Here is a 13,638-nt window from a genome sequence, read left to right as displayed (position 1 = left end):
AAAGAGAGAGCGGAGCAGGCTATCTCGTCTCGGAACCAACGACCCAACGAGAGAGTTTCGATGTTTGTCAAGGACATGCTTCCACTCTTCAAGTGTGTTGACCCTGCAATGTCCGAGGAAAAGAAGGTCCGGCATTTAATGCGTGGGGTAAAAGAGCAGCTCTTCGCCGGACTTGGGCGCAATCCACCGATGACTGTGGCAGAATTCATAAATGAGGCAACCACAATGGAGCGTACTCTCCAGTATAGGTCGTCACAGTATGAACGCCACGACGTGACCCCTGCTGCATGCTTTATCGGGGCTGACAGCGAGAGGCATGCCCTCGCTGAGTTCATAACAAGCGTCGTGCGGGATGAGCTGCGCCAACTCCAAGCAGCGGGACCCCAACCACCCGTAAGTGCTCTCGCAGACTTAATTCGAAATGAGATCCGACAGGTGGCCACCCCACTCGCGCCAACAAGGCCTGAGGCCCCTGTGCTGACTTATGTGGCGGCTCTGCGATCTCCTACACCACATGGCCCTGATCCCACCATGGGGAGAATGAATCAGGCTAGCCATCGATCCCAGGGCACCTCTTCGACCCTGCCACCCGCCTCAAGGTTTCCGAGTGCACCAACTTATCGTTCGTCTGGATCGCGGCAGAACGCCACAAAGGCCAGCGTGTGGCGTACGTCCGATAACTGTCCACTCTGCTACCACTGTGGCGAAGCGGGTCACATCTACCGTAACTGCCAGTACCGCCAACTTGGTCTCCGGGGCTTTCACCCTGATGCTCGGTGCCTGCGTTACGGTGAGCGTCCCCGCAACATCGAAGCGTACCTTACGGGCCAGCAAGCTCCTCGCCTTGGTCAACGCCCCCAATCACGATCACCATCATCTCGCCGCTCCACGTCACCTAGCATTCCCTCGTCATCTTATGCTCCTTTCAGAGGCCGGTCACCGAGTCCTCACAGGGGAAACTAGAAACCGCGGCTCCTGGGGGTGACGCCGCGTTCCAACGAACTGTCAAAGAGCCTCCTTCGACGCAAAGACCAGACGAAGACCGTTCTGACTTTCCAGTCGTTTCCGAAAGTCATAAGACTGTTTCCGCCGACATCACCGTACACGTCGATAATCACGTCGTCACTGCCCTCGTCGCCACCGGCGCCGATTATTCGGTTATGAGCAGCGCCCTAGCATCCCAACTGAAGAAGGTAACTACCCCTTGGCAAGGACCGCCGTTGCGCACGGCAGGGGGCCACCTCGTCACGCCAACTGGAATGTGCACAGCCCGTGTTCGAGTCCCTGCTTCGACGTTCACAGGGTCTTTCCTCGTATTACCTGTGTGCTCCCATCCACTCATTTTGGGGCTGGACTTTCTTCGCGAACACGGCGCAATTATTGACCTACGAGACTTGCAGGTGTCGTTCGAGGACCCGTTTCATCCTGAACCGGAAAACGCTCGCTCATCGAAGGCTGCCCTACGTGTATCCTCCGGATCTGTTACTCTGCCTCCCCGCAGCAGCCTTTTTATCCATGTTGAATGTGACCAAGACGTCCCCGATGCTGTAATTGCAGAAGGAAATTTGTCCCTACTTTTTGCACAACAAATCTGCGTTACCCGAGGTATTGTTCAGCCCAGTAGAAACCAGGCTTGCCTATTAGTCACGAATTTCAGCGAGGAGTATCGCCATCTAACCGAACACACTGCGATCGCATACCTTGAGGATATTGCCGACGTCCTTGGTCCCTCAACTATATCTGCTCTTTCGTCGTGCGACGATTCCGCTAAGACATTCGCAAGCACTCTCGACATAAACCAGGGTCTACCGTCCGCAGAACGGGAACGTCTTTTGAAGCTACTCGGCTCTATTCGGGACTGCTTCGCTACGACTTGCAAAGTTAACCAAACACCGCTTGCCAAGCATCGTATTATCACCGAGCCTACCGAGAGACCCATTCGACAGCATGCCTACAGAGTCTCGCAAAAAGAACAAGACGTTGTACGCCAACAGGTCCAGCAGATGCTCAAGGACGATGTCATCCAGCCATCGACCAGTCCGTGGGCGTCCCCTGTTGTGTTAGTAAAGAAAAAAAGATGGTACTCTGCGATTTTGTGTCGACTACCGAAAGTTGAATAAGATCACGAAGAAAGACGTGTATCCTTTACCACAAATAGACGACTCGCTGGACCGCATTCGCAATGCTCGTTACTTTTCTTCCATGGATCCACGCAGCGGCTATTGGCAAATATTTGTTGATGAGCGCGACCGCGAAAAGACCGCCTTCATTACTCCTGACGGACTCTACGAGTTCAAGGTCCTTCCCTTCGGCTTATGCTCGGCACCAGCTACTTTTCAAAGAATGATGGACACGGTTCTTTCTGGGCTAAAATAGCAATCGTGTCTTGTCTACCTTGACGATGTGGTCGTCTTCTCGGACACGTTTGAGCAGCACGTCCAGCGCTTACAGGCAGTTCTTGAGGCGATTCGAACAGTTGGACTTTCTCTCAAACCTGAGAAATGCCACTTTGCATTCGAGGAACTGAAATTTCTTGGTCACGTCGTCAGCCACACCGGTATACACCCAGATCCTGAGAAAACGAAAGCTGTTGCCGCATTTTCTGTCCCAACGAACAAGCGCGACCTTCGCCGATTTTTGGGACTCTGCGCATATTACAGACGCTTCGTCAAAGACTTTTCTAAAATCGCTGAACCGCTTAAATTAACTTACGAAAGACGGCGTACCGTTTGTGTGGGGTCATGATCAGCATCACGCCTTTGACACGCTACGAAACCATCTCCAAGCCCCACCTATACTTGGTCACTTTGACGATAATGCTGCCACAGAGCTACACACGGATGCCAGCAACGTCGGACTTGGAGCTGTACTGGTTCAATGACGAAATGGCTTAGAGCGCGTGATTGCCTATGCAAGTCGAACACTATCATCTGCCGAGAAAAACTACTCTGCAACAGAAAAAGAATGCTTAGCCGTTGTTTGGGCTATAACGAAATTTCACCCTTATTTATACGGTCGACCATTCAGGGTAGTTAGCGACCATTATTCTTTATGCTGGCTCGCCAACCTCAAAGACCCTTCCGGTCGTCTAGCACGCTGGAGCCTTCGGCTGCAAGAATTTGACGTTACAGTCATTCACAGGTCAGGACGCAAACACACTGGTGCTGACTGTCTCTCACGTGCACCGATTGGAAGTACGAACGCGGACGTTGAAGAGGACGATACATTCCTTTCCTCTGTGTCAGCAACCGACCTGGCTCAACAACAACGCGACGACATGGAGCTAAGCCCGCTGATTGACTACCTCGAAGGCCGAAAACGCAGCCTTCTTCGGAACTTCGCACGTTCGCTGGCCTCGTTCTGCATCAGGGATGGAGTCCTCTATAAGAAAAATTTCGACCATACCCAGGCTACTTACCTACTGGTTGCGCCGACCTCGCTTCGGGACGATATTTTACATGCTTGTCACGACGAACCATCATACGGACACCTTGGCTACACGCGCACATTGGAAAGAATTCGCCGCTCATACTACTGGCCCCGCCTCGCGAAGACAGTCAAGCAGTACGTCCGCACATGCCGCGACTGCCAACGCCGTAAGACTTCACCTGTCCGACCAGCAGGACTGCTACAGCGTATCGCCACGCCGAAGACACCATTCCATCAAATTGGCATTGACTTGCTCGGCTCATTTCCCACCTCTTCGTCTGGAAACCGGTGGATTGTGGTTGCCACCGATTATTTAACGCGTTACAGCGAAACAAAGGCCCTGCCCAAAGCTACCGTAGCCGAAATCGCACAGTTTTTTGTCACCAGCATCGTACTTCGTCACGGAGCGCCAGCTGTGATAATTACTGATCGTGGTACAGCTTTCACCGCAGAGATGCTTCAAGAAGTGCTGAGACTAAGTGGTACAGAACATCGGAAAACCACGGGTTATCACCCCCAAACAAATGGACTCACTGAACGGTTGAACAAGACCATTGCAGATATGCTGTCAATGTATGTGGCCGTTGATCACAAGAACTGGGATGATATACTCCCTTACGTAACTTTTGCTTACAATACAGCAGTCCAAGAGAGTACAGGTTTCACCCCATTTCGCTGAGTTCATGGTCGAGAGGTCACTACAATGCTCGACGCAATGCTCCTTCCCAACAACTTGAGCATGTTCAACACGGACGCTGCATTGTTCACTCAACGTGCCGAGGAGGCCCGTCAACTAGCCCGATGCCATATTCAGGCTCGCCAAACTGCCGACGCACACCGCTACGACCTTACACACCGAGAGGTTACCTTCCAACCAGGCGATGAAGTTTGGGTGTGGACTCCCATCCGACAGCATGGTCACTCTGAGAAGTTGCTTCGGCACTACTTCGGCCCTTACAAAGTTCTGCGCCGACTCAGTGACGTTACGTATGAAGTTCTCCCCGAGGGTGCCTCAAGACGTTCCCGTCGGTTTCCAGAAAGTGATGTGGTGCACGTGTCAAGACTCAAGCCATATTTCTCGCGTTATCCATCGAACGTGGACTAACTTACCATGCAATGACTATTTTTTTGTCACTTTGGTTTTTTTTATTGTCTTGTGTACTTACTCCTTTCTTTATTGAGTACTTCTATGACGCCAGCCCATTTTTTTCCCTTACGACGGAGTTGTTGGGTTCCATGGTAGCATCTTTTCTTTCTCATTTTTTTTTCTCAACGCTCATTACCAGCATTGAGCCGATGCTTTTCGAGGAGAGGGAGTAATGTCACAGGTAATGGGTATGAGCCATGAACTGTAGGGGAATCCCTTGGACGTGAAGAAAGAAGAGGGCTTTTGCGTCCTGGTTTGAGGGCAAGCAAGATGTCGTTTCATCGCTGTCTGTTATTACGTTCGCGGCAATATATATATATTGTACCAAAGCACAGTGGCGCCAGCTCTGTGCCAGCGTGAAAGAAGACATTGACGTCCGTGTGTGGCTCGTGCTTGCCGGGTTCCTGCCTGTACCAGCTTGTTGCGGCTAACGTTTCTCGAATGATAACCTGTGTTTTTACGCAACCTTGCTCGTTGCATTTGGTGGAAACGTGCTGGGTAACGTCCTGGAGTTCCGCAGCCGTAAGCTACCATCTCAGTCCGCGATGACCGAGCGCGTCGATCCCCCACAAGGCTCTTCTACGCTGCCACCTGTCATGTGTTCTGGTGTACTTCGTCTGCGTGACCCACTAGTATACAACGGCACTGAAGATCAAGATGTCGAGGACTGGCTGGCAGCGTACGAGCATGCCAGCGCGATTAACAAGTGGGAATTCCAGTCAGATATATATATATATATATATATATATATATATATATATATATATATATATATATATATATATATATACATACATACATTGTGTTAAAACACGAAAATACGAGCCCTTAGGTATACACTTCTCTCCCTTATTTCATTGAACGGGGGTCTCGTAGTGGCAGACTTGGTGTGTTTAGGTTGTATAAGAGGGAGAATTAATCAGCTGCCCGCTCATAAGTTCACGTGCTACGTGACGCCAAACATGCGAATAAGAGTGTTTTCACACTCGTTGTTTGGCTTATAGATGGCGCTGACTGTCACTCCTACTTCTAAATTCACATACAAACCCCAAAAAGTGGATGGAGGGACGGCCGCTGTGATAGCTCAGTGGTTAGAGCATCGAACGCGTAATTCGAAGGTCGTAGGTTCGATTCCTGCTCACAGCTGGTAATTTTTTCATCCACTTTTCTTTCTTCTTATTTACATTCCATTGGTTCTAATAACTTCCCCTGCACATTCCTTGGCACTACTGTCTGTTATATCTCATTATTATTGTGTTAAAACACGGAAATACGAGCCCTTATTACATACATATATATATATATATATATAAGGGAAAGAAGGGCTCGTTTTTCCGTGTTTTTGACACAATAATAATGAAAGCTAACAGACAGTAATGCCAAGGAATATAGGAGAATTTATTACAACCAATAGAATGTAAATAGGAAGAAAAAAAAGTGGGTGAAAAAATAACCAGCCGTGAGCAGGAATCGAACCTACAACCTTCAAATAACGCGTTCGATGCTCTAACCACTGAGCTATCACAGCCGCCTTCCCTCCATAAACTTTTTTGGGTTTATATGTGAATTTAGAAGTAGGAGTGTCAGTCAGCGCCATCTATAAGCCAAGCGACGAGTGTGAAACACTCTTTTATGCGCATGTTTGGCACATGTTTATGTGCATGTTCGGATGTCTTTCAATTACAAGCAACCCAGTTTGGGCAGAACAACTTCGATGGCTCATCATATAGACACCGGCAGCCATGCACCCCTGCGCCAGCGTCCATACCGCGTCTCTCAAGCTGAACGTCGGATTATTGAAGACCAGGTGACTGACATGCTTAGCCGGAGAGTCATACAGCCGTCCCACAGCCCCTGGGCATCCCCGGTGGTGCTCATGAAAAAGAAGGATGGTAGCATCCGCTTCTGTGTTGATTATAGGCGCCTTAACAAAATCACGCGCAAAGATGCCTATCCGCTTCCCAGAATTAATGACGCGCTCGACTGTTTGCAAGGAGCGGAGTTCTCCTCTTCGCTGGATCTTCAGTCGGGGTACTGGCAGGTACCTATGGATGAAGCCGACCATCATAAAAGTGCGTTCGTAACTCCTGACGACTTGTACGAGTTCAACGTGATGCCCTTCGGCCTTTGCAATGCCCCGGCCACATTCGAGCGTCTTGTTGACAATATACTTCAAGGTCTCAAGTGGCATACGTGCCTTTGCTATCTGGACGACGTCATGGTTTTTTTCAAAAGACTTCGATACCCATCTCTAGCGCCTTGCAAGTGTGCTGAAATGCCGCACCCAGGCTGGGCAACAACTAAATTTGAAGAAATGTCACTTTGCCGCACGGAAGCTCACAATCTTAGGGCACGTTGTCAGCAAGGACGGGGTTCTACCGGACCCAGACAAGCTCCGCGCCATCACCGAGTTTCCTAAGCCGTCGACACTCAAAGAACTCCAGAGCTTTATAGGGCTATGCTCGTATTTTCGACGATTTATTCATAATTTCGCATCTATAATGATCCCTTTAACACGTCTACTTGCTGACAGCTAAGGTATCTCGGCATGGTCGTCCACCTGTGACGACGCATTTGCGAAATTACGTCATCTTCTGACATCGCCGCCGATTCTCCGTCACTTCGACCCAGACGCCCCTACCGAAATCCACATGGACGCCAGTGGAGTCGGCTTTGGCGCTATCCTTGCGCAGCGAAAGTCTGGCTTCGATGAGTACGTCGTTTCTTACGTGAGTCGCACTCTGACCAGAGCTGAAGAAAATTATTCGGTCACAGAGAAAGAATGTCTAGCCATTGTTTGGGCAATCGCTAAATTTAGACCTTACATATATGGTCGGACATTTGATGTCGTGACTTACCGTCACGCCCTCTGCTGGTTGTCGTCTCTAAAAGACCCATCTGGTCGCCTAGCCCCTTGGGCATTATGACTCCAAGACTACGACATCCGCGTCGTCTTCAGGTCAGGGCGCAGACATTCAGACGACGATGCTCTCTCTCGATCTCCGCTTACCCATGACTGTGCAAATGCGCCTGTTTCTACCTACAATTCTGCCTCCCTCACACACGCTGACATGCCATCCGAGCAGCGTCAAGACCCTTGGATAGTGTCTTTAATGAAGTTCGTATCGAAGCCATCACCGAGTACCACCAGTCGCTCGCTGCGGCGCACAGCTCGCCATTTCACCATGCGCGATGAGCTACTTTACCGCCACAATCACCTCAGTGAAGGTCGCAAGTGGTTGTTGGTGATTCCTCGCCACCTACGTGCTGATATTTGCGCCTCGTTCCATGCGGACCCCCAATGCGGCCACGCTGGTGTAATGAAAGACGTATGCATGCCTCCGGCTGCGGTACTACTGGCGTGGAATGTACCGATTTGTCCGCCAATACGTGCGTTTATGCTCAAAATGTTAATGCCGGAAGAGTTCACCACATGCCGTCACTGGACCGCTTCAGCCGTTGCCCTGCCCATCCCGACCTTTTGATCGCATCGGAATTTACTTATACGGCCCACTTCCATACACTCCTGACGGGAATCACTGGGTAGTTGTCGCTATTGATCATTTGACACGGTATGCTGAGACTGCCGCGCTGTCAGAAGCTACATCACGTGAAGTCGGCTTATTTATTCTTCACAAACTTGTTCTTCACAACGGCACCCCTCGTGAGTTACTCAGCGACCGTGGACGCACGTTCCTCTCAGAAGCCGTACAAGACCTCCTGCGTGAATGCAACGTTGTTCATCGAACGATTAGTGCGTGTGATCCCCAAACCAATGGCATGACTGAACGCTTCAATTGCACATTAGGCGACATGCTGTCCATGTATGTATCTGCTGACCACACCAACTGGGACCGCATACTACCATTTGTCCCCTATGCGTACAACAGTGCCACACAGTCCACGACTGGAATTTCTCCCTTCTTTTTTCTATATGGCCGTGAACCCTCCTCATTTATGGATACTATTCTGTTGTATCGCCCGAATACTTCAGAGTCTTCAACTCTCTCAGAAGTCGCCACCTATGCGGAAGAATGCAGGCAGCTAGCACGTTTGTTATTTACACAAGACCAAGCACACCGAAAGGACCGCCATGATGCCACCCTGCATCCCCAGTCATATTCGCCTGGAAAATCGGTGTGGCTTCGCGTTGCCTCCTCAGCTCCAGGCCTTTCTTCAAAGCTGCTGCCTAAGTATGAAAATTAAGGCCCCTACCGCATCCTGCGTCAAGTATCCCCTGTAAACTATATTGCCGAGCCCGTACAGTCATCTACAGACCGCCGCCGTCGCGGCCGTGAGACTGTTCACGTCGACCGACTGAAGCCGCACTATGACCCACCAGTTGTACCTGTGCCTTAGGTCGCCAGGATGGCTCCTTTTCCGCGGGGGAGTGATTTGTAGAATGGATAGGGTGCATTTAGCAGTGCCTGCAAAAGACGAGGAAGAGGACTGTGGTTCGTGCTCGTGACAGCTCCAATTTGGATCGCTCAGCGCTTGACCTGTGTTCGTTTTTAATAAACGCGTTGCGGACTCAGCGCTCAACGCGTACTATCACATATAACATTTCCTGTGCTTTCCCTGGCATGATTGTCTGTTCCATCTGATTAATAATGCGTCTAACAAAGCAAACGATCTCTTAAATGCGCACTTCTTTTCTTGATGCCCATAGAGCTAGCTAATATACAGACTCTAGCGGAAAAGCTGGTTCAGAAAATCTATAACCACCAAAGTGCTGACATCTTGGAATGTTGTCATCGTCATAACAATACTTGAAAAGAGTGCTAAATATATCAGTTTAAAACAATCTAATTCTCACAGCGTAAATCATAAACAAGTGTGTTCACATATTATAAACAAACCGATATTGTGTGATGTTTATATAAACTACTTTTACAAAATATACAATGGTCATTTATGTAGTTTGCAACACACGGACAAAAACGTTTGTAGGTTTGTTATCTAGCTGGCACCACCATTTTCACACCGCATATCAACATTTGAGAGTGGGGCCAAGTAGCGTGGGGCCCATTCCGCCGGCTTGCTTGGGCTTCGTTGTCCATTTTTTTGTTGCCATGAGACAACAACTCAACTTTATGTGACACCATCTTACTGTGATGCAGCAGAGATCCACGAAACACAATGAAATTCCAGTTGTCATAGCAGCATACAGTGGCAAGTACGAGCGTTCTATATCACCCGAAAGCAGAGTATCGTTCCATCATTGCGGCACCCAAGTGGTTATCGGTTTTAATGCATGGGCGCTATAGGCAGCTTTTTCATATTAACTCTATGTTGATGCCAAACCGGCAGATAAGAGTGTTCCACACTCACTGTCATCACTACGCTCCCATGTCTCATATATATCCCATAAGATAGACGGGGGAATAGCCGCCGTGGTAGCTCAGTTAGTAGAGCACCTTTTGTGATGCTTGGGCAGACACACTTGTGATGTACTGAGTGCATATACTTTTCTTACAATGTTTTGTCCTCCTTGTGCTCTGCTTTTATTTGAATGCGGTTATCCAACTTGCCCAGCAAAGCGTGCTCTATTATGCTTGTGTGACATGTGTGCATGGCAAATTAAGAAACAGATGCATGTTGCCACCCCATCTCCATAGTCCTGTCCAAATAGTGTTGCTGCATCCACAATGTTTTGCTGATGAGAGGATTCTGCCATTGCATTGCAGGGGGCTCTCGAGGCCGTGGCGAAGGTGGCAGGGGGCGATCCTTCTTCCCCCGAAGTGGCCGGGGCGGCTCCAGTGACACAGAGCTCGCTTGGCCCAACGAGAATTTTCGTAGAAAAATGAGGCCGTCACACCGGGCTGGCAGCGCTGGCAAAGCTGTACTCAATTTCCAAGAGATTTCTCATTGCCAGGGTTCGAGGGAAAGCCAGCGACGCCACAGTGCACGTTCAGATGTCTCGGAAGGCTCTGCTTCTGAGGAAGGCACCCAACAACCACCACCAATACTGGCAGATGGCACAATAGAGATTGACCCGACTAGAGAAATCAGCGAGTCAGATGCAGTCGCTGAAGCCTTTGAAGCAAAGTCTGATGACCCTTAGAAAAACTGAGCCAAGGGCAATCAGCATCTAACCATCTCAGCCGAAGGCGAAGCGATCGGATGGCCCTCATAAATCATGCCGACACTTGCAGGCATAACAAGTGGTTCCCACAGCAAGGTGCACAAGTGGGCCTTCACATTTGCTGCTCACGTCAGAAGGAAAGATCTACGCTCAGTGACAACTTGCATTGGCAGTGGAGCGAAGGCTTATGTGTTGCTCCCCAAGTACTACAGCAGCAGGTTGCATTTAATTTTGCTGTTGCTCGCTCTCATCGATAATGCATTTAGGAAATTATTGTGTACACGAAAAATGTGAATGGAGAAATGTTTCAGATTTTCTGTGTACATTTTAGTGTCATATTAGGAGTATACTTTTTTTGGAAAACAAAACAGTGCATTTGCAACAACTGACCCATTATGTTACGGACGCCATGTTTACTTTGAAAAAAAAAGATTTGCTGAGCAGATTGTGCTGTCCATGGAGGAAAGAAAGGTGGTGCTGTCTAAGGATTGGAAGGACAAGGAGGACATTTTTGCCAAATAAACAGTATTTGGCCTACGACTTCTTTGAGCCTCACAATAGCGCAGCATTTGTGTCAGTAAGGCCGATGAAAAAGTTATCAATAAACTTGAGAACTATTTCTTAACGCTGTAGCAGGCATGCGGTCCAGAAAAGTCACCAAGTTTCCAGGATGAGCCAACAACAACTGGCATGGAAGTCATAGTGTGGTGCTTATGTACTTTTGTTGCAGTGGTGTAACATTATCAAACTTTCATAGACTGTAGTGGCAAAGTTCACGCGGGATTCGACGCCACCTTTTGGTGGCTTATTGTCAAGAAGTGTCCTTGCAGCGCGCGTAAAAGGGCACAAAAATAAAATGGGCCCACATAGACACAACCAGTACTCTTAATTTCCAAAAGTGCTTCATTTTCAGAAATAGTGTGCAATCATGTACTCGGCTCACTAATCTTATGTATGGTATCAAAGCAAAAAAGTATATTTGTGCATTTTTCTATCCTAAGGCATGCGCAGATATTCAAGTTCTTTCGACAGTATACCATTGATAGTTCGCTGATGTGTCAGAGTGAAATAATCTGCTCAACTGCTGTTACAGGTCTTGTTGTATCACATTTACTCGCCATTGTAGTGGAATGAAACAAGGAAAGTGCGATGTTCATATCAGTGGAGTGCGAAGAAACCATCCCATACGATTTTTCTCTTCTTCTCGTTCATGCAACCTATCATTGATGCATTATTGTTTTATGTAACACTTCCTGCACTTTGAGGGGATGACCCTGTAGATAACTGCGATCATAAATTCAACAAACTTTTGTGTTTTACAGTGCATGCTTACCTCCTCCGGTTTTGTTTTTCCGCATGGTAGTCATTAGGCACTGAGAAATTCACATTAGTGTTACCTTGCCGTGCGATTTTCTTTAATTAGTGCAGCCACCGGTAGATGTACAGACTCACTGCTTGTCGTTTTTTCTCCCATCACAATTACCATATAGGTCGAAATTTTTTCCAAAATATGTCACTAAAAATAACCCACTGGCTTAAATACCAGCCCTTGACATAAACCAAGTGATCGTCGGGCAACAGGAAGTGTCGCATGCTTCTTGGGCATCAGCATCGACATCGCCTTTTTGGGCAGACACCCACGCTACAGTGGCTAAAATGGGAAAGTGTAATGAGCGCGCCCGCTTGGTCGTGCCGTTTTGCAGGGAACAAGATAGATAGCGCTGCGGCCCGTATTCACGTCGCGCGCTTGAAGCAGAAGCGTTGCCCAGGCCGCGTTAGAGTGTACTCTAGCCACGTATCGCCGCATTTCATTATGCCACTTTGCGTTTTTTATTTTCAGTTAATGTGGCTACACACTTTGTATGTTGTAGCTCAATGATATGTAATGCTACTATGACGAGAACAGATGGCAGAAGCTTGCATGGATGCGGAATGCCCTCAGCTAAACGCGATCAACAGGATGTTGGATTCTAGCGATTACAATAGTTTAGTTCGCCCTTAGATTTATGAAATAACTCTTATTGAAAAAAAAAAAAATGTGGACCACAACAATACACTTTATTGTACACTTGTCCAAGCACAACACAAAAACACTCAGATACGGTCGCACAAGTGAGAAAGCAGTTATGTGGCCTGAATGTTTATGTCAGACGGCTAAGTTTCAGATGTTTTTTTTTCTCGCGCGGGTAGATGCACGCTCCTTGTTCAGGGATTTCGTGTAGAAGTGGAGGGCGCTTATGAAAAAAAACTTTATCATCTGGTTGGTTAGGCTCTCGCCGTGCTACGAACATCCAAGCACGACAGAATTCCTCTGCAGGCACGAGGTCAACTCAGCCAAGCTGTCATGGTGTAGCTCATTATAGCTGAACCACGTCGTGAAGGTCATCTCCAGGGCTTCTACAAACGGGAAGAGCTGCTCCGAGGGATAGAGTAGCCCACCGTTGTCACAAAAGTGAGTCAGCGTAGCGAGGTCTTTGCTTGCGTCCTGCGGAGCTACGAGAAGCTCATCGAAGCAGTCACGGCAGCTGCTTTTCAGGACAGTCTTCCTGGCGACATATCCGGCTATGTAATAAACATAGTCGGGCGTCGCTTGTCTTTTCAGCATACACATGATCCACATCAAGCGCCGACTTTTCCAGTGCGCCAGAAGCTTCTTCGAGCTTGCCTTTATCAATCAGAGAGTCCACTTGCTTGACACTACTGCCGTCTCCAAAGAGAGAAGTCATTGAGCCTCCTGAACAGTTGCCACTGTTTGGGGCCTTCACCAGATTATAAAAGCTCAAGCAGTTGACTGTGATCAAAAAGTGCGTTGCCGTAGGGTGATCGTTGCACCCTGAAAATTGGCGAATGACTCCAAATAACTTTTCAGTGCAGTCTTGGCTGAGACGGCTTGTGAGGATGAACTTGAAGTTCAGCTTCTCACTCGCGTGCCTCGATAGGCCGAGGGTAGCATGCAGAGTGACTCTCAGTCCTTCGG

General features: G+C 48.5%; 2 protein-coding genes and 1 non-coding gene across 13 annotated transcripts in view; 2 read left to right on the top strand and 1 right to left on the bottom strand.

The window, feature by feature from the left end:
- The window catches only part of LOC119167760 (uncharacterized), a 310,115-nt gene extending 298,914 nt beyond the window's left edge, over positions 1-11,201 (top strand). For all 3 annotated transcript variants that reach the window (XM_075865242.1, XM_075865241.1, XM_075865243.1), the window contains one exon: positions 10,264-11,201. In XM_075865242.1, the coding sequence (XP_075721357.1) occupies positions 10,264-10,640 (377 nt within the window). In that variant the 3' untranslated portion in view covers positions 10,641-11,201. The remainder of the gene's footprint in view (positions 1-10,263) is intronic.
- The window catches only part of LOC119167762 (glutaminyl-peptide cyclotransferase), an 823,023-nt gene that overhangs the window by 305,664 nt on the left and 503,721 nt on the right, over positions 1-13,638 (bottom strand). The window lies entirely within an intron of this gene.
- On the top strand, positions 5,650-5,722 carry TRNAT-CGU (transfer RNA threonine (anticodon CGU)). Its single transcript has one exon. It is a non-coding gene; the product is annotated as a tRNA-Thr (tRNA).

This window comes from Rhipicephalus microplus, chromosome 6 (genome assembly GCF_043290135.1).
Source record: "Rhipicephalus microplus isolate Deutch F79 chromosome 6, USDA_Rmic, whole genome shotgun sequence".
Classification (NCBI taxonomy): Eukaryota; Metazoa; Arthropoda; class Arachnida; order Ixodida; family Ixodidae; genus Rhipicephalus; species Rhipicephalus microplus.
Note: the sequence above shows the minus strand (reverse complement) of the source record. Positions and strands in the feature narration are given on the sequence as shown.